General features: G+C 42.1%; 1 protein-coding gene across 1 annotated transcript in view; it reads left to right on the top strand.

Moving 5' to 3' along the window:
* Positions 1-1,284: 1,284 nt before the first annotated feature.
* xkr4 (XK related 4) overlaps positions 1,285-22,215 on the top strand; it is a 52,010-nt gene continuing 31,079 nt past the window's right edge. Inside the window, exon 1 of the mRNA XM_010891371.3 lies at positions 1,285-2,237. Coding sequence (XP_010889673.1) covers positions 1,552-2,237 — 686 coding nt within the window. The 5' untranslated portion in view covers positions 1,285-1,551. The remainder of the gene's footprint in view (positions 2,238-22,215) is intronic.

The raw sequence follows: 22,215 nt of genomic DNA, 5'->3' as shown, positions 1-22,215 counted from the left end.
ATGGCCTCCGGCATGGCGGCACGGCATTGGCCAGCGGTGGAGGAGAAAGTGTTGATGCCCATCTTCACGTCGGCGGGGCTTGAAATGAGATCTGCCAAACGCTGGCAGTGCGAGTCACGCCAAGGTATTTACCTCCCCGGCACCGCTAATGATGACAGATGGTCACATCTTTGAAGGTTCACCATGCGTGGCAGATCATCTGCCCGGGAGGAGGCTAAGGTTGTCAGGCGGGGTCCCTAGGTGCTGCAGTGCCACTACAATATATATATTTATATACCATGATTGCTGTGTTACAGTGTTTGTCAATATAGAGCTGTCCTCTACTCATTCTCCCACCCCTGCCGCTTCACCTGTCTGTCAATCAGTTAAGGGGCGCATGGATTCATTTTTCTTGCCTATTTATATTTGGATGCTCTTTTTTCCAGACACACACACAGACATTCACACATTGTACCATTAATTATTTTCGTTAACAAAAACAATGTGATTTATATATATATAACCACCTTTTGATATATATGTATTGTTTTTAAATATCATAGAGTAATATTTTGTCATTGTTCAGCATTTCAGTGGATTACCTTAGAAACACCGTTGTGTTCATGTTTGTTGGTTGTTCCGTTTTATAGTGTGGTCCTCCCCCGGCCATGCTTGTAACCAGGCAGCGAGAGGGGCGTTTAAAAATCACAGCGGTTGTGCTTCAAATAGCCTATCCGTGCCATTGCCAGGGCAAAGCCAACTACAACAGCACAGTGATAGATCATCCATTACAATCGCAGTCAATGACTGTGTCGGGTCCCTCTAGTGATAAACGATGGGACTTGATTACCGGCTGGCGCATTCTAAGAGTTGCAGTATGAAGCTGCTTTGACGCGGGAGCTGTCCATGGTGCCTAATCGTTTTACGCAACGGCTTAATGCTTTAACCAGGATGCTCAACGAGGAAATGCATAGCCTATGTGAATTGTGAAATAATTTCATATTTATCCACAAATCAACACGTGCTAGTGGGTGCTTTACCACTCCAGTTATGTATAGCTATACAGCCTATATCATCTTTTTGGGGAGCACAAGACTCACTCTGGATCAAGCTATTGTATTTTGCCCATCGTTGGTCAAGTGTTGACTAGGCCTAGGCGACAATTTATTGTTATTCCAGTACAGTCCATTCGTAATAGGTCAGTAAAAAGGTAGATAAAAGCCTATCCATAAATAGTTTCTATAGACTGGTTTTAATTACAGCTATCACAGTGAATAGCAGTAGGATGTAGCCCTAGTGTGGCTAAGAACTGTGAGGTGAGGAGCGACTGAGGAAGAGTTGCAAAGCAATGATGTCATAGTTTTAAGTGTGAGCCTTGGGAGAGCATATGGTTCGTACCCGCTGCCGAGCGGCAGTGTTGCTTTGTTATGAACAGGCGGCGCTGTAGCTGGCGGAAGAGGAGGTCGCCCAGCCCAGTATCTCTTCGCCTGGAACACAGAAACCAAGGGGGAGACGAGAAAACGGGAGAAGAAAAGACGCTGTTGGCTTGAGGAAAAAGAGAAAGCAACGATAATGGCCGCTAAATCGGATGGGGTATTGAAAATGAAAAAGAGCGATGTAGCATTCACGCCTTTGCAGAATTCGGACCACTCCGGCTCAGTACAAGGACTCGTTACAGGATCGCAGCCGGATTCGGGAACTGGGGATGGGGACTTCGTGAATGGGGAATCGCGGTGCTGTGGTTCTAATTCCACTTGTCTTCGCCTTGGCAGACAGCAGCAAACAAAATACACGATATGGGACTGTCTATGGATCCTCGCCGCAGTGGCGGTGTATTTCGCCGATGTAGGCACCGACATTTGGCTTTCTGTCGACTATTACCTCCGCCGCGACTATTGGTGGTTCGGACTCACGCTATTTTTTGTGGTGCTAGGGTCGTTCTCCGTCCAAGTCTTTAGTTTCCGATGGTTCATCCACGATTTCAGCACCGAGGACAACACCAGTGCGTCCGGTGCGGCAAACTGTTCATCCCACATGGACGGGAAGCTGCTGAGCGGTTCTGCTTCACATGGAGACGTAGGTGCCCACCCGTCCACACCTCAAAGACAGGCATCCACCGCCAGCAAGAGCAACACCACAAACAACAGTAATAGCAGCACAGCAACCCGGACTAATAAGAAAAGGTCGGCATCCTGTTCTGTCTTCATCTGGTCCGCCCAATCCGTCATTCACATATTGCAGCTTGGACAGATTTGGAGGTAAGCGTTTTTTATATGTACGAGTAGTAGTCCATTAGCATATGTGTCTAACTACACGTGCCGCATGCACTTGGCTCCGATCATGTCCAAGAGGGTCTACTGTTATTGGCACCACCTGTCATTGAACATTGGTTATAGCATTTCAGGTTTTACTTTTTGTATCATACCCTCAGCAGCCTCTTGGTGGGGTAATTTGTTATGTCTTAACAATAATTGGTCGAGAAAGAAAATATGTTGTAAAACATAACGGTAGCCTATCATATTTCCTGAAGTGATTTTCTTGTGAATATGTTTGATCAAATTGCGAGATCAAATTGCATGCTAAATTGAATTGAATCAATTAAATTCCTCAAACCGCACAGAAGCCATGGCCTTGCTGGACATAGCCCAGCTTAGTATACTTGGCCTGTTATTTACAGACACAGTACGTCGGCGTGAGGAAAGAAAGATGAATAAACACACTGATCGCCCAAAAAGTAAGATATGGTGGCGACCTTAAGCCAAGACCTTGCGACCTTGTCAGAAGATTCGCCCCTCTTGATAGAAAGTAAAAAATGTTGAATGGATAATGGTTAGACCCGGACTGGATTGCCGACCGAAGGAACTCTTTCGAAAATATTTTATATTTGTGGAGTATGTGTAGACCTCAGCACGAGGATTCAGTATATCAATTCTTACATAGTTGTAAAAAGCAAAATGTCCCACCCACATAGTACATTTGAAGTTCCAAATCTATTGTTAGAAACCTTTACTGATGTAGGCGTGATATTGAATAAAACTACATTGTAAATTCTTTATTAAGGAGATTGAGCTTTGAGTTTAAACATTTCCTTCATTAAATGCAGGGGTTGTAACAGGCTATTAGTTGACATTGCTTCCATTCTCAATTAGCATTTTCCCAGGTGGAATCCTATGTTGTGTGTCCATTCTGTTCTTGCCACATGCAGCCTACAGTAGGAATAATTTCATCTGTGTTTGGGCTAACTTAGTGTGTGTGCGTGTGTATACACGCACGTGTGTGTGTCTGAGCCACTTGTATGTGTACATGTAGGGATCTGATGGACATGAATTTCTGGGTTAGGATTAGGCCTCAGGTTCCCACAAGGATAGAAAACAAATGTGTGTGTGTGTGCATATATAGGCATCCCATCATCTACTGTAATGTGATTTGCACAGTGCCTTGCACACTTTATTATGCGATTCCTTGACTCTTTGCACACTTTTACACCGTAACCTCCCGTCACACTGTCCTGCAGTAGCACTGTAGGTTGAGCACACCTTTGTATTGCGTTTCATCATTCTTATGTCACACTGTCAGATGCATGGAACACACAGTATTCCTGACTGCACTGGTGTTTGTGTCCATGGAGATTAGACAGGGCATTGTTAAGACATGCTGTGCACATGTCAGTGAGCACACTAGTCTGGGGAAATCAGTTCCCCAACGGCATCCTATTCTCAATTTAGCGCACTACTTTGCCTAGAGCCCTATCAGCTCTATCAGCCCTGTTCAAAAGTAGTGTACTGTGTTGCCATTTGGTCCCAAGGGAGGTTTTTTAAATAGCTGTGTGTTAATGAAGCTCCTCAGAGCTGGCCTTGTGCTATGTTAGTTCCTGATGGTGGTTACGACATGACATCATCGCCCTGTGTTTTTTCAGCACATCAACTGTCTCATCCTTCATCAAAATATGTCTCCTTCAGCTATTTTTCAGCTTCATCATGGTGGGAAATTATTTAGTAAATACAATCATTTTGTTTTAGTATTACTACATTGTGTTACCTTTTCCAAACTATCATTCTCTGTTTTTGTTTCATATTACTTTGCACATGTAGTGTGGCATTCCGTAAGGGTTTCCCCTTTCACATGCAGCTGTGTTATAATCTGGCTTTCAGAAAACCCATACAGTAGGCTAAATGTGTGGTATACAGCACATCTTTGAATTGACACTTATGTCATATGGTGTTCACACATGATTGCTTTTTAAATGAGCAGCGACCCCTCAGTGTATTCCTTGCAATCTAGAACAGGTGTTGCATACATGCCTGCTCATGGAACTGAATGAGTTCTGAAGTATTTGCACAGCCACAGCCAGAAATGCACAGCAGCTGGGCTCATAATTGTAATTCATGCTCCTAACAAACTAAGAGTGAACTGTAACTACCTCAGACATACCATCAGTGTACTTATTGTTCTTCATGAATACCGTAATGCATTGGTTATGTCAGTGGTAATCATAATATTCACAATACTTAAACTAATGAAATCCACTCAGTAATTATCTGTCAGTATAAAACCCCCAACTGTTAATGGACTAATCAAATGAAATGGAATGAAACCTCTAACTGTAAAGGAATAACCAAAAATAATAAAATTATTAATAAAATACATGGATTAACAAAATAGAATGTATTGAAACTCCTACCTGTAAATTGATTAACCAAATAGAATAGAATTAAACTGCTAACTGTAAATGGATTAACTAAATGGAATAGAATAAAATTCCTAACTCTAAATGGATTAACCGAATATAATGAAACACCTAACCGTAAATGGATGAACCACCAAATGGGATAGAAATAAATTCCTAACTGTAAATGCATTTAACGAATGGAATGAAACACCTAACCGTAAATGGATTAATCTAATACAATAAAATTCCTAAATGTAGATGGATTAACCAAATGGATGGTAGTTTTATTGATCTAGATTAAACAAACAATGTTTTTAGGATGTTTTGCAGCAGTGAACCACCACCATATATTGCATGTTGATCTTGAGTCCAATGGTGATGTTAGTTAAATGGAAAAATTGGAACAAGCAATTGAGTTTTGCTCCAGAGTTCTTGCTCCTCTTGTGCCACCACCAATATTAAAAACAAGGATCACTGGTAAACTTGCAGCATTATTTGCAAATACTGTATTTTTTCAAAGGCAAAGTGAGCTGTCATTTAAGAATGTCCACTTGTCCACATCAGAGTTCAATATGAAGGCCAACCTGAGCATCAACAAATGAAGTTTTGTTTTAAACATTCATAATAATCCTTCTGGTTTATCAATTGAAGTGCAAGCTTTATCTGAGATGTTTAATAAGGAAATTGGCTGAATTTTCACCATTGCAGTGACCCCAAGTAAAAAAAATGTTTACTGTACACATATCATAACTTTTAAAAAGGACTGATTGAGTTTGATTTTTTAACTCTCAGATACCAGGGTTTGTTATTATTAGATGTTAATGCAGAAAAACAAGCAACATTCGTAACATACACCTTACATGGGTGTTACATCCTGGCATGCAGTCTTGCAGTACCAGTGAGATCCAACACCCTCTTTCCCTCATTTGGAGCGTGTTTCTGGATGTGATGGATGATAGCGTAGAACGTCATAGCTTCAGAAGCTTTTGCATTCACCACAAGTTGAATTCTTATTCTCGGGTGTATTATTTAGACTTTTGCAAAAGCAATGGTTGATGCATTGAAGATGTGTTGTTAATACAGTTGGTAGAATTTGTCTCCCAATGTAATGATTTTCAGATTGTAGTTAAGACCTTGTCTCATTGGAAGCAGAAACTCCCAATGGGCTAAGGAGTGTCCAATCAATGCCCAGATTACACAGTCAAAGAAAGTAGATTGGCAGTATAGGCACCAATAGGCACATGTACTGAATATTGTCTCATTAGTTTGTTTTACTACATTATACAGTGGATATAAAAAGTCTACACCCCCCTGTTAAAATGCCAGGTTATTGTGATGTAAAATGAGACAAAGATAAATCATGTCAGAACCTTTTACACTTTTAATGTGACCTATAATGTGAACAATTAAATTGAAAAACAAACTAAAATCTTTGAGGGGGAAAAATTAACCAATCACATTCAAACTCATGTTAAATAGAAGTCATTACACACCTGCCATCGTTTAAAGTGACTCATTTAAAAGACGAGAAGAAAACAGGTCAGGGAGGCTTCTAAGAGGCCTACAGCAACAATAAAGGAACTGCAGGAATTTCTGCCAAGTACTGGCTGTGTGTTACATGTGACGACAATCTCCCATATTCTTCATATGAATTGGCTATGGCCTAGGGTGGCAAGACAGAAGCCTTTTCTTACAAAGAAAAACACCCAAGCCTGGCTGAAGTTTGCAAAAACAAACATCAAGTCTCCCAAAAGCATGTGGGAAAATGTGTTATGGTCTGATGAAACCAAGGTTGAACTTTTTGGCCATAATTCCAAAAGGTATGTTTGGCACAAAAACAACACTGCACATCACCCAAAGGACACCATACCCACAGTGAAGCATGGTGATGGCAGCATCATGCTTTGGGGCAGTTTTTCTTCAGCTGGAACCGGGGCGTTAGTCAGGATGGAGGGAATTTGGAACAGTTCCAAATACCAGGCAATTTTGGCACAAAAGTTTCAGGTGTCTGTTAGAAAGATGAAGAGGAAGTTCACCTTTCAGCACGACAATGACCCAAAGCACACATCCAAATCCACAAAAGCATGGCTTCACCAGAAGAAAATTAACGTTTTGGAATGGCCCAGCCAGAGCCCAGACCTGAATCCAATTGAACATCTGTGGGGTGATCTAAAGAGGGGTGTACACAGGAGTTGTCCTCGCAATCTGATCATATTTTGAGTGCTTTTGCAAAGAAGAGTGGACAAATATTGCCACATCAATTAAGAGTTATGCAACCAGGTTATTGTGAGTTTTTTATTTTTTATTTTTCATAGGGGTGTGTAGACTTTTTATATCCACTGTATCCTAGAAAAAGGTAATATAACATTATATTTGTCACATTCAAAAAAATTACATTTGAAAAAGTACAAAAATGTGTGGTGCCTGGCCTTAGATAGCTTTAATTAAGTCAAAGGTACTTGAAAAAATAAAACAATTCTAAGGTACTTTGTCTTCATTTAAAAAAACACAGATGAAAAGTGTTGTGAGGAAATTGATAAACGCACCTCTCAGGAATTACATTCTCATGGAACTATTTTGTAAACCATGATTACGTTCAGTATGAACATAAATCGGTGCAATTATATTTGCTATCAAAGTCCAAATTTCAAAGTATCAAAATATCTGCAGTGCTATTGGTCCTTAATGACTCCATATCACGTTGCTCCTTAACGTAATCGATTTCAAATCAAAAACACGTCATTATGAATAACATTTACGATAAACGGTTACGGTTAACTTATCAAATATATCAAAATATCACATAATATGAATTTGGTTTGAAACAGAATTTTTGTTGTTGCGATTTACCTAGTTTCCTCATGGGGAATAAATTCGACATAGTGCCCCTTTAATGATAACTTTTTTCATGGCATTGTAGATTTTAAGCATCAGCACTACTGAGTTCTAGTTATGTTCAGTGTTCATCCCTTATCATTGCAGAATCAGAAAATGATCATCACATTGATCATCACATGGTCGTATAAATGAATTTGTCAACGACCAGGTTTTGGTTATACATTGCTATTTACTGCATATCCGTACCACAACATGACAGGTAGTTATAGAGACATGTAGATACTATTCATTTGTTTTGTGTCAGTAGGACACTCACCATTGCATCCATGTTATATAAACTGCATACATAATGGATACACTAAAAGCTGGAATTGAGATGTTGCTATTTCCTTTGTCTTTGTGTGTGTGGGTGAGGTCTTTGTTTTGTGATGTGTATTGTGATTTATTGCAGCATCAGTGTATCCTTAAGCTGTACTTATTACTCAGTGTTGTGTAGGATGACGGCGGTAGGCTGAAGGTTGGCTGTCTGACTGTGGCAAATATTCATACTGTATTTCTAATATAGTATAATACACACCCTGTTTCACTTTCACATTGGGTGTACTGTGCCACCCTGTTTCAGTTTCACACTGATGTATTCTGCCTGTTTCAGATTTATGTTCTGGTTGCAGATTTTTTATTTATACATTAAGGGCTGTCACAGTTATAACCATGAAACCAACAGTTATATATGTATGGAAATAAAATGAAAATGGTCACAACCAAAGAACAAAAACTGAGAAAAAAGTGTGTTGAATAAAAAGCTGAAGTGAAAGCCGATTAGACACCATTGGACGAATGAGCTCTGCTCCAGGACTTTATCTTAACTTATGTTGGATGTGCAGCAAGCAATTACATATTATCTAGCTATCTAATGTACCTGCTAGCTAGCAACTGTGCATTAGCTAGCTGTCTAGTACACTTTACGCTAGCTGGCTACTATGGTACACACTAACAAATGCATACTAGTTAGCTAGCTATGACACTAAATTGAACCTTGAAATTGTACCTCTTTATTTAAAAAATGTTTTGCTATTCAAATGTTTATAAAGGTAATCGCAGTTATCTTGTTGGCCAATAACCATTATCCAAAATTCCTTGACCGTCAAAGAACTGAATACATTTACTGTGCATAGTCTCCAATGGTTATAGTTTAATGGTTAATGGTTATGGTATTTCTGGCTTTTTAGCTCGATTGATTGAGCTCACAAGTGCCCAAGCCACCTCAAGGAGTCACTAGAGCGCAGCAACACAAAGCAACCATATTCAATTACTTTTCACCCCAAACCTAGGCAGTGCTGGCCAATTGCTACACCCTTCATGGGACCCCTGGACTAATCCAGAAGCAGGATTTGACGCAGCTAACAGCAAGGCAGTGACTTTTCCACTGCACCATTCAGGGACCCAACAATATAGGTCTCACCAGGAATAACCCCTACCACTCCTTTTCATTTCCTCTTCATGTTTTGTTTTGACAATCCTCTGTTCTTATGGAATGTGGTAAAATGTATTTATATGCTTTTGGTAAAGCATAGCCTACGTACCTCTAATGCAGTAGTTGAGTTTCAGGATTATCCTTTAGAGGCGCTTTGCTTTTCGCTGACTGTTGATGTCTCCTGGTCAAATTATGGCCTCCCACATAGAGTACTGAAATTCCTGAAGACGAAAAAAGTGTCTTCGTGTTGTGTAAGGTAGAGAGGGTGCCAAGCCTATCTCAGTTATGATACAAACTGCAGTATATTATGCCGACTCAACCTCGGCAGACCGTTGTGTTCATTTACCTATCGTGCGACAAGGTGTCACTTTAAAATCAGAACTCCATTCCGGGGGGACGGGGACGGGGACGGGGACGGGGCAGGGGGGGGGGGCGGGTGGACGGGGGGGGGGGGGGGGGGGGGGGGCACGGGGGGGGGGGGGGGGGGGGCGGACAGTAATAACCAAAAGATTGATGTTGAGGCAGCTGAAAACAAACCAAGCCAATTTGATCTCACTATTTTTTATATTTTCGGAGTTCTGTGACTAGGCCATACGCTTGCCTGTCGACGCCTACTAGACTGGATGAGTAGACTGCTGTACCTGTACTGTGTTGTGATGTTGATGTTGGTAAGGGAACGGAAGGAGATTAAGAAGGAGAGAGGACCACACAGCACACCAGATGGGCCCACGCTGCTCACCTAGTCAGGCAACCAAAACCCAAACAACTGGTATCGCTCTCTGTCTCTTTCACTCTCTCTCTAATTGCCCGATAGTGAAACAGATTGTTTCCGCTCCCTTCCAGTACTGCAGTTCGAGTGCCTTTCTTTTAATTAATGTTGGAAAATACAATTATAGATGGAGAACATGCCTCATTAAACAAACATAAACAACTTAAAAGTGAATCAGAGCCTTGGTGATCCACTGTGCACATAATCATGTGTATTCATTCACTGCAAACGCCGGTCCTTCCTAAAGGAAGTCGGTGAAAGATGCGCGCTTTTCTCGAACACATTCCTGCATGCATTTCCTGGCGGCTTCGGGTCAGTCAGCCTTTCGACAAACGAGTAATGACAAACCTATTATGCTAGCATTATTTATTGTTCTATGCAATACCCCAGCCAGTTATTGTAGTTCCACGCTACGAAGCTGAAGCATTTAGAGACTGAGCTGGAGGGGGCAACACAGTAACACTGCGGGTTAACTAACCCTTAATGTGTTTCTTATTGATCTTCATTTGGAATCTCTACTTAAAGAGGAACTTGAATGTTTGTGATGCATTACAGGCCTCTTTAGTGGGTCCTGATGGTTTATTGGCAGTTGAATATATCATCCCTGGATGGCATGATTGCGTCGGACGTGTACAAGTTTGACCATAAAGTATGATTGCTTGACTGACCGTAACTTTCCCCATGAGAGTGGTCAAACCCTAGATGGTGGATAAATTGAGCAGAGAATGGTTATTCTGTCTTTCATGCAGTTGTGCTGTAAGTTAACTGTGAGAAATAATGTAAACAATATTTTATTTCTCCCACTCAATGTCCAAAATTAGACAGTAATGAGGTGTGAAACTGTTTGTGGAGCTTGTGGAAATACAAAGCAAATGGAAAGAACTGTATATTCAATTTAAAATCAGTACACAAAGGAAAATCCCTAAGCACTAGGCTACATCATATTATAAGGCTGTTTCCAAGAACATGTCGAAATAACCATATTTCGTAGAGACTATTTGTTGAAACTGTGAATGGCCAAACAAGTAAGCCTGCTGAATGCATTTTTTTAGTTATGAGTGGAGCAGCTTGTTCCCATTGATCTCCTGAATAATGGAAATGGTATTCTTTAGGCGGTAGCTGCAAGTGGGGCTTGTAATGGCTACAACAAGAAGAATTGTATAGGGTTTTAACCCACTGCTCCTGTCAATGGAAAGCATAAGGTGTGCAACATACTCCAAGTCCCATAATGCAAAGCACCCAGGGGAAACTAGGCTGAACTATGCCAACAACAACACTTCTCCTCTGCCCTTTCCATCCAAGTCCATATTTAAATCTCCCCACCAGCCAATTAAATACAGCCTTCTAGTAAAGAGAGCACTGAGGTATATGACCTGCTCCTCCATTTCCTATAATCAGCCCACTATGACTGAGTCAAATGGAGGATGGGGGAAGCATTTGTTTGCTATGCCACTTATGACATAACAAAACAGAGGAAGAGCTCCAGAGCTTCGTTGCTTTTCCCAAACGCGCCGTAGAAAGGCGAGAGGAGAGCGCGGCGTCTTCACCACGTAGGGATGCCCACCTTGTGTTCATATTTAACTAGGTTGCGTGCAGCTGGGTCTGTGCTGCCAGGGACCTGCTTGCCTCTCCCTGAATTATTCAGAGATCTGCCTGCCTGTTGTGACTGTGCATGTGTGTGTCTGTGTGTGTGTGTGTTTTTCTGCCTGTGCGTGCGTGACAGTGAGGTTTGTCGCTGGCTCTCATGTTCAGCGTGTAAATGGTCCAACAACACTGGGAACATTGGTCTGGACCGTCTGCTCTGGCTGCCTCCTTCAACCAGAGCGTGTCAGAGGCAATCCTATTGGCAACGTTGTCCCAACATTGCGCCAGACCGCTCAGGGTCCATTACACTGCCGAGGTTCACTCTGTGCTCAGCCTGTCGGTTCTCCCTGTCTCTCTTTCTCTGTCTCTTTTCCCTTCCTGTTTATCTTTTTTTCTGTCTCTCTGTTACTTTGTCTTCTAGGGATACATCTATATATCAGCCAGCAATCAGTTTCAGCTGGTTATAGGCAAAAGTAATGGAATAATTGGTACTGGCTAATTGCATTGAAATAGCTGATTAGTTCTAACCGATTTGGCTTTTGTCTGTTTCATATGTCCTACAGTTTAATTATTATACATTTTCTGTTGCAGTTTAGTTGAGAAAGTAGCTAAATGTATATCCAGCCATAATCATAATTGTTCTATTCATTGTGCTTACTTTGCTTATTTTGAGTGTAACAGCACTGAGAATATATAGAAAGATAACTTTTGTATGATTAGAAATTTCATTTGTTGCAATTAGAAGCATAATCAGATGCTACATTCTTTCATGCCAGGGTACACTGGTACAAAAATAGCAAAGCATTGGTATCGGCCAAGAATGTTCTTATTGGTGCATCCCTACTTTCTTCATTCTATTTCATATCTCTCTGCTTCTGTCTCTCTCTCCCTCTTTCTCTCTCTCTCTCCCTCTCACTGTCTGTCTCTCCTCCTCAGTCTCTCTTCTCAACCAACCATCCCCCTCCAGTTTTGGATGGACCTGTCACTGTCAATTTGTTCTCTGGGTTAAAATGAAGTGGAAAGTGCTAAGACCCCTACTCCATAAAGCACCCCCCCCCCTGCCCCCTCCCCCCTCCCAGTGGAGGCGCGGCGCGCGGGGAAGCTCATCCGTGCTGCTAGCTAAGTGCTAACGCTGGACATCTGGAGGTCTGTGGTGTCCGGAGGGGGCGGCTCCTGCTCCAAGCGGGTCTAATATGGCCTAGCTTCCAGACCCTTCATTTATCATCCCCATTATATACAGAAACCGCTACAGCTACTTCTCCGAAATGGCCTCCCTGAGTAGAGCCAATAATAGAGCGGTCATGTTGCCAGCAACCTCTTCATGCGGTAGGTTACATCTCACTCAAAGATTAGCAACCACTCCTAGACGTCATGTCACCGGTGAGAGTGTGTGTGGTGTTGCTGCTTGGGTGTATGTGCCTCTGTGTGTGTGTGTGTGTCTTTGTGTTTGTGTGGGGGGGTAGATTTTGAGGTGGTTTGCATGCTCTCATGTTCACTGTGTACATTTGTGTGTGTCGCGGTGATTGTCTCAGTGACAGTGTGTGCGTGTTTGTGTGTGTGAGCCAGACGCTTGTGTTGGCACACAGCGTTTCCGGCGGACAACATTTGGCTAATGAATGTGTGTGTGTATGTGACCGGGGCATTGGTCAGCATGCCAGGCAGACCCGGGTCCATGTCTTTTTCAATCTGCCCACCATGTGTGGGATGTTGGGATCTCTCTACACCAGCTGGATTCACCTTCTATAATGGCCCTATCCAAAGTGAGTAATCCACAGGGTCATTAAACCCTTTAATCGTAATGGCGGCGTATGACTGCAGCAAGGGTTAAACAGCGTGCTTTGAAATAATCGTAATACTTCAATTTTGTATGCGAGACACGTGATTTACTTCATAATCATGTCACGCTATGACGAACCGCTTGAATAAAAAAGGCACATTTCTGATTTCAATCCTATAATATATATTTTGTTTTTACAGGATCTGCAGTGCTAAGGCTTGTGCAGTTGGCAGGCATTGTAGATTATGATCTTCAACATTGGCTCCTGCCGAGTTGATTGGTTTCCATGGTGACAGCGATAGAGACTTTGATGACATAATGCTTGTGCCTTTTCTTTGTCTTTCTTTCATGTCTGATGTGGTTGAGGAATGAACGTGGCTTCTGCGCGTGTTGGCGCTGTGTTCACGTCCATTCTCATGGCATGTTCATGTACATGTGAGAGAGAGGGTCTCTAAAAATGGCCCAGTGCTTAATGCGCTTTGAAGACTCACACCCTGACTCCTCAGTGAGAGAGAGGCTGCTTTTGGCAGTGGGAAGCCTGGCAGAGAGGCCAGGCAGAGAGCTCAGGCAGAGAGCAGCATTGAGACCAGCATTGAGGCCATGGAGTATTGAGGCCATACAGAAGCCAGGCAGAGAGACTAGGCAGAGAGGCCAGCATTGAGACCAGACAGAGGCAAGGCAGAGAGCCCAGGCAGAGAGCCCAGGCAGAGAGCCCAGGCAGAGAGGCCAGCATTGAGGCCAGCCAGAGGCCAGGCAGAGAGATCAGGCAGAGAGACCAGGCAGAGGAGATTGAACAGGGAACAGATCTTGGTCATCAAGGCAGTGTCAGTGTTTGCCGTGATGCTCAGGCAGTCGGACCTCTACACAGTGGGAGGATGCTGCTAATGTCTAGAAGCCCGTTTCTACATGGTTCTGACTTTCAGCCTCTGTCTTGATTTGTCCTCATTTCATTCGTGTCCACGTTTTCATTGTGAACAGGCAGGTCTGGATCAGTGCAGCATCAGGCGGAACAATGTATGACAGTGGTTAGGCAAGAGTGATTTATTTGAGCAGTTTTATTTTTTATCTGTGGCAATTTCATTTCTTTTATGTTCTGAAAGACCAAAACATCACCAGGAGTTTATAGGAAATCTGACCCCAAGTATTTTCACTAATAATAATAAATATTAAAAACAAACATTGTGTCTCAATGTAATAAAATACAATCTAGTTTTGGGCTTAGCTGTTTTTAGAATAATTAGAATAATGTTGCATCCCCTTCTTACAGCCACTCCAGCGATGAACCTATAGTTGCCAAATATTCTAACAGCAGGTACAGTTAGACCACAGCGGGAATGACTGAGGGAGTGTGTGAAACCTATAAAATATGGATAAAATATCCCACTGTTCAATACCAAATCATTCACAGTTCAAAACAACTAACATTTTCATTGGACCAACACTGTAAAGAAGTAACCAGCCTACCACACTTCCTCCATTATCAGCCCAAAGCAGGCGAGTGACTTTGGCTTTGTAGCTGCTGCAGTAGTCTAGTTTGTTGCTGTCACTTCTCATTGATTGTGTTGTCCGCGTTTGTCCCGAGGCGGTGTAGAGCCATGCCGAATCCTACCATGACAGTTCTACAGAGGTAGCTCTGGGTTTGATTATTCAGGCCAATGCTCTGATGTTGATACATTCGCTTCATGCTAATCTTGCCGCTGCGGTCTCCTCTGTCAAGTCAGACCAGTCTGACTGTATCATGCCTGTGTTAAAACCACCCCTATTTCTCACTGTAAACATTACTTATAAGGAAGACTTCCGTCAATATGTTTGTGTATTGAATCGGTAGGCTCTAGTTCATGCAGGATTTGATGAATGGCAATGTGTTTCACTGTAAATATGGTGGTACGAAATAGCAAATTTCCCAGGGTGCTGATTCAGTGTGATCATGTTCAAGAAAGATTTATTTTATTCCGTACCTAGCTCGGCATGATTTGCATGCTTATTAGGTCATTCTGGAATCATAGTGGCATTTGAACTATATGGTAAATACAGTCAATGTAGTAATGTTATAACATGAAAACATTCAAAATGTTACCTATTATGATAACCCAGTGTCACCAGTGAGATTAGCAACAGCATTGACTGATACACTGTGATACATTTTATATAAATCAGGAGTCTCTAAAATGGTGGCCAAAAATACTCAAATCTTAGATACGATTGTACTTAATTAATCCCCAGGAGGAGAATTTCAATTGCACCAGCCAGTTTACACATCACCAGTAAATACACCCTTAAAGAAATCGCAACTAGGACACACAGACACAAAAAGCAGCAGCATTTTTGATAGATACCGAAATGAAGTGCTCATGTTGAAAAGCCTCATAGCATATGCTAAAAAGGCTCTCCTTTTGCACCTGGATAACACAAATCTGTCTGCCCTCAATACACCACTAAGATTCCCCCTGCAGATGGCGTGGAGGGGGGTGGTTAGTGTTGGCCTCAAAACCCCAGAACTTCTTCAGGACTCGCTCATACGAGTTGGGTTCAAGTTTGTCCAAGTGGTTGCTGATGGTAGATTCAGGCTAAGGTAATCAAGAGTGTAGAAATGACTTGCTGAAGTGATATAATTAATCATTTTGCCAGGAAGATAATTTCCTTCTGTTGGATGCACCAAAACATATTTTGCAATACTGTTTTATTATTTTGTTTATTCTTACTAAAACTCCAATTCAGTTAAACAAAACAATATAGTTTTGCAACAAATGATTGTCATTTTAATTTCTTCACAAATTCATTACGAACCTTCTTGAGGTCGAATACTTATTTTATCCTATTGATAAAATTATTAAATAATAATATATGGAAATAACAACAGCGGTTCTATGCGATCATGGAAGGGAAATGGCTGTCAGCAAACAATGTAAAACCTCTCACTACTATTTTCTTCAAGCTCCTTATGGCTTAGGGGGATGCAGCGTTTATTAGCCCCTGTGTAGCAATGCAGTGACAAACTTAAAGGGAAAGGAACGCTTCTCAAGTCAGGGATTAGACTGAGTCTGGGATGATTCCCGACCACCAGATTTCCCTTCAATGTCGGAGATAGCTACTTGTGTTTCATTTGATGATACATAAACGTAATTACATTCGACCATGGATATTAAAGAGTTTTAGTCAAAGGGACAGTTGGACGTGTGTAACTGACAGACAGTGTTTTGTCTGTTCCCAAGAGAACTGTGAAATAATTAATAGTTATTAATGATGTTGAATGCTTATAATGAATAAGGTAATCTATAAAATACAGTTATTTTATGGCAATTAAAGAACCTTGGATAATTCCTCAATTGCTTCATAGTTCATTTGAAAAGAATGTGGGACAATGTACGACTAACATTTACTGGCATTTTTCATTTCTCTGTTTTAGAGTTTGTGGCCCTGTGTACTGTTTACCTTGAACGACCTCAGTGGCTACAACAAGAGAAACCTCTGACGACCTTCAGAATTGTTCGGAATAGAACCAAATCCTGAATAGAAGTGGTTGTGATGCAACACGCTTGCTCGTTGTTGTAGAGTATTCTCTGAAAACAACTTTCGGGTGTAAGGTGGGAATGATTCCAAGCGAGCTCCGTAATGTTTAAAAAGGTGGCGAATGTTCCCTCACAATCCAGGGCCGTGAGTTGAAACTGAATGAAACCCTCACCGTGTTCCAGCTAAGTCAGTGGGGCATCGGTTCTTCAGCATGATCTGTTGCTGCAGGCAAGGTGTATTTAATAGGATCCGGAGGGCGTCATTATATTTCATCCTGTCAGGATGGGGCCTCTACCTGTGTCTGTGAGACTTCTCATTGCTGTGTACCGTTTTTCAAACCGCGTTGGTCCACCACTGATCTTGTATTATCTGACCCATGTCTGCTCATCTAGATCCAGGAAGTGAACATCAAGTAGGTCCAAAAAAAAATTCTGTTGTGTATCTTTATTCCAAATTAACTGCCTCTTTTTTGAACCCCTAGATTCTATACTCATATATCGTATATGCATATACAGTCTCTCTAAGCTATCGGGCCAAATCGGCAGCCAGCTGTAAGATCATTTCTTTTTTAGAGTGCCAGTCCTGTCGGCAGAGATGCTCCCATGGTGATAGCACATTTTATCAATGCGCTGTTCAAGGACGCTAGAGTTAGTCTGGACGAACTCAACCCAGGGAGAGAGCTTACATCAAGGACATACTCCGAGTGTCCATCTAAAGGCCATCTCCTTAATTCCTTTTCACAGATTTCATTTGCAAATACTTTATCGACAAGGGAACATCATTTCATGGCCCATTAAGTGTATATTTAATGAGAATTAAGTGGAGTGTTCGTGATATTTCGGACAGTAACCCTACTTGGCCTTTGAAACTATGTGGGATGTGCCGGGACGTCAAGGAGCAAAAGCCAGAAGTTGAAGCAAATTGTTTAATGCGCTTTGTTACATTTTTCATCTGTTTCGCTCCCTTTGTCTCTACCACAGTTCAGTAGCTTTTATCTATGAACTGTACATTAACTATCAGTCGTAAAGACAGATATTTTACATTGGAACTAACTTACAGTTGTGCTGAAAAGTTTGCATACCCTTGGAGAATTGGTAATATACAGCTCCAGAAATAATTAAGAGACCACTGCACATTTTTATTTCCTTTCCAAAAAAGTTGAAAAGGAAAGTTTTGAGTGAGGAACAGAAACATTCAATTTGCAGTGGTCCCTTGAACACTTCTGTTCCTCACTCAAAACCTTCCTTTTTGACTTTTTTGGAAAGGAAAGAAAAAGTTTATTTCTTATGGGATTCAACTGTAGATCATAAAAGAATGACACAATCATAAAACAAAACATGGCAACGAAGAAAAAAATTAACTGACCCCTGTTCAAAAGTCTGCATACCCTTAGTTCTTAATACTGTGTATTGCCCCCTTTAGCATCAATGACAGCGTGCAGTCTTTTGTAATAGTTGTCTATGAGGCCCCAAATTCTTGCAGGTTCTATAGCTCCCCATTCCTCTTGGCAAAATGCCTCCAGGTCATGCAAAGTCTTTGATTGTCTTGCATGAACTGCACGTTTGAGATCTCCCCAGAGTGGCTTGATGATATTAAGGTCAGGAGACTGTGATGCCTACTGTAATGACTACTCCAGAACCTTCACCTTTTTCTGCTGTAACCACTGGATGGTCAACTTGGAGGGCCTTGTGCTTAGGGTCATTGTTGTGCTGGAAAGTCCAAGAGTGTCCCATGCACAGCTTTTGTGTAGAAGAATGCAAATTCAGTATTTTCTGATAACATGCTGCATTCCTCTTGCCATCAATTTTCACAAGATTCCCTGTGCCTTTAGAGCTCACACACCCCCAAAACATCAGTGAGCCACCACCATGCTTCACAGTGTATTCTGTTCACTATAGGCCTTGTTGACCCCTCTCCAAACATAGCGCTTATGGTTGTGACCATAAAGCTCTATTTTGATCTCGTCACTCCAAATTACAGTGTGCCAGAAGCTGTGAGACATCTCAAGGTGTTGTCGGGCATATTGTAACCAGTCTTTTTTGTGGCACTGGCGCATTAAAGGCTTCTTTCTGGCAACTCGACCATGCAGCTCATTTTTGTTCAAGTGTCATTGTATTGTGCTTCATGAAAGAGCAGCCTGTATTTCTCCTGAGGTTGCCTGTGCATTTTTCTTTGTATCCCATACAATTCTTATGGCAGTTTTGGCTGAAATCTTTGGCTTGGTATCAAGAGATCCCAGAATTTTCCACTTCTTAATAAGTGATTGAACAGTACTGACTGGCATTTGCAAGGCTTTGGATAACTTTTTATATCCTTTTCCAACTTTATAAAGTTCTATTACATTGTTACGCAGGTCTTTTGACAGTTCTTTTCTGCTGCCCATGACTCAGTATCTAGTCTGCTCAGTGCATCCCCTTGAGAGCTAACAAACTCATTGACTTTTTATACACAGACACTAATTGCAATTTAAAAAGCCACAGGTGTGGGAAATTCAACTTTAATTGCCATTTTCAGCTGTGTGTGTCACCTTGTGTGTCTGTAACAAGACCAAACATTAAAGGGTATGTAAACTTTTGATCAGGGCCATTTGGGTTATTTCATTTATCATTATGATTTAAAAAGGAGCCAAACAGCTATGTGATAATAAATGGCTTCATATATCACTATCCTTAAATAAAATAAATTTTGTTTGCATTATCGGTCATATTTTCAAAATCATTGCCAAAATGTCACAATATCTGCCAGATTATGCAAATCTATGAGCACACCTGTAAGCATGAAAGGTTTGGTTTGAATACACAAATTGTCACAATCCTAATCTTTTCTCAGTCAATATCAGGACTATTCTCCCAGATAATGTTCTCGTTTGCTATTCCTCTACGACAGAGCAAGCTGGAATTCTATGTGTTTATGATAGTTGTCTGAACGATGCATCAGTCAAACTATGGTTCCATTGATCAAACGGTACTAAATTGCTTTCAGTGTCACTTGGTGATTGATGGAGCTTGTGGGGCAGCGACGGGCACAGGGACCAGACAGGGATGGCTCTCCTGTGCCCAGACTGGGACATCATTGTCTGGGATCGATGGCTGCAGACAGCTGCTGTAATGTCCCCCAGAGGAGGCACTCCACCCAGGCCGTGTTCCGGAAAAGAGGGGGGGGGGGTTGATGGTGATAGGGGAGGGGCAGTGAAATGGCTAAATGGGAAGGACAGACCAGCAGCCCCCAGGGAACCACTCCTTCGTACCCTTTTGACTCAGCTACTCCGCAAAACCAGCAACCGCGCGCACACCAACACGCACAATCACACACACAGACACACCCATCATGAACACGGTAATGACAGCGGCGTTAAGATGAAGTCAGCCCATTGTGCAGCCTGCTCCCACTGACGCAGACGGTTGCACTCGGCCGTTTGTTTGAAGACGAGGGCGTCAGGGCCGTTGTCACTGGTCCGCTGGTTCAAATCACACAGACAGTATCGGATTAGTGTCAACCTTTGTTGTGCCAAGAGAGAAGTCAGAGGAATAGTACACTGCGCTTGAAATGTTTGATCTTTTCAACAATGAATATAATTTGCATGTCTCTGGATAGATGATCCAGATATGCCGTGCATCAAGTATGTACTATAGCTTGTTCCTTGGCTGTGCGATTGCATTCCCTCAGCCTTTTAAAGGTAAATTCGACTAAACAATCCATACCATAAGATATTCCGATAAAGATTTCTGCACACTGGTTTTGCTGTATGAACACACTGCGTGAGGTCAAGAAAGACTTGCGTTCTTATCCAAGGCAGAGCAAACACAGCATAACTTTAACAGGACAGAAACGGGATCTTGCGTTATGCCAGTACTGTTTAAGTGAATAACTGAGTGCATGGTTTTATTAAAATCCACACCTTCCTGTCTTCAGCAGGGCTAAACAGTGTTAGGCGTTAAAAGGTGTTCACATAGTCCCTTTTTAATTTCTATCATGACCCTCTGGTGGAGATGAATGGCCGGGGCTATCTCATATCCATGATTATAAAGAGACTCTGAGAGGAATCCAGTCCTTCCGTCTGGGTTTAATAAGCGTTTTTTATTCAGTTGACCAGCGATGAGCACGCACACAAAACCCCCTGCGTCCATATTCATACATCACTAAGTGTTAAATGCAGCATGCCGAGCATGAAACTGTTATATACTGTAGTAGACACTTTGCAGTGATCTTTCCATTTAGATGTAATAATAACAGCAATCCATTCTATGCACTTTATGGGGAGAGCAAACATGGCATTATATGCATAATGAGTATAGTTGAGTTAACAAAGGTTAATGGGAAGGACCACTGATAATGAAGGGTCAGATGATCTGAGGATATGTAGTGCAGTAGACAATGCGGTAGCTAGGTGAGCCACGCTCAGAGGACTAAGCCTATGGCAAAGGATCTAAAATAGTTCCGCCGCAAGCTATTCAAATTTGCTTTCAGCATAAGTTATTGTGTCAGTGGGAAAAGCGACTTTTGTTTCGAAAGTACGGTTGTGCAGGTCGCATCTGAAATATCTCCATACCCCAGCTATTTGTCATTAAGCCAAAAGCACAGTCACCGATTTGGGCTGAGGTTACATTGCTTTTGTGATAAATTGCCTTCCGGCTTTAGGAATCATTGCTTGTACAGCAAAAAAGTGCTTTTTAGGGTGGGCTGTTTGCTGTAAATGTTTCTAATGGAAGCTGTGGGTGTCTTTGCTTAACCCTGTGTGTATACTCTATGTCTGGCTGAGCAGTTCCACATACATTATGCACCTCGCAGAGCTAGCCTTGTTTATATTCCATCGGCACAAATTTCAACAGGGAATATTCCCATCTCACAATCTTCTAATCCTAATCTTCGCTAGTGATACAACAATCTAAAATCGACTCTGCTGTGTCTTCAAAAAATATCCAGAAAGATCAAACGGCAACCTTCGCTTGAGCGGGCAGGCAAGTTTGAACAGAACAACCGTGTAGAACATCTTTGGATCCTTTAGGGTGAATCTGAGAGGAACCACAGCAGAAAGAGGCTTACTGCTGCTGGACATGCCTGGACGTCACAACTGGCTAAATGTCATTTTCTAAATTACTCATGTGTGCAACGCTCTCGGTGAACATGCCATGTACACGTTGCTCCTCACGCGGTCAGCCATTTTGTCTCACGGATTTCAATGTTAGCGATAACGTAGGGAGAGGACAGCGTATTGAGCGAGAAGTTTGCAGCCGATTTTTCTCTATTCATGACACGCAGAACTATCGCAGAACACGGCGCACCCGGAGTGAGGACGCATCGGCGCGATCCGTAACAGATTGAATGATGTCACGCCGTGTGTGTACTGTATTGCGTGCGTGTGCGTGTCTCTTCACCTGGGTAACACAGTCAAACACACATTGGCAGGTGTAAGAGCAGGGTAGGCGTGCCGTGTGAGGAAGCCTGTACAGTATGAGGATGAATGTGCTCCAGATGTGGTCCTCAGACAGCGGCCCCTCCTAGTGACCTGAGGGGACAGGCTCTCCGCCTAACTAATGAGGGAGACATTAACTGGGAGAAAGAGGCCTTTTACAGAAGCAGCCACTGGGCTGGGGCACAGAATGTGTTTGTCTGTC

The sequence above is a fragment of the Esox lucius genome, chromosome 3 (genome assembly GCF_011004845.1).
Source record: "Esox lucius isolate fEsoLuc1 chromosome 3, fEsoLuc1.pri, whole genome shotgun sequence".
In the NCBI taxonomy this organism is placed as follows: domain Eukaryota; kingdom Metazoa; phylum Chordata; class Actinopteri; order Esociformes; family Esocidae; genus Esox; species Esox lucius.
Note: the sequence above shows the minus strand (reverse complement) of the source record. Positions and strands in the feature narration are given on the sequence as shown.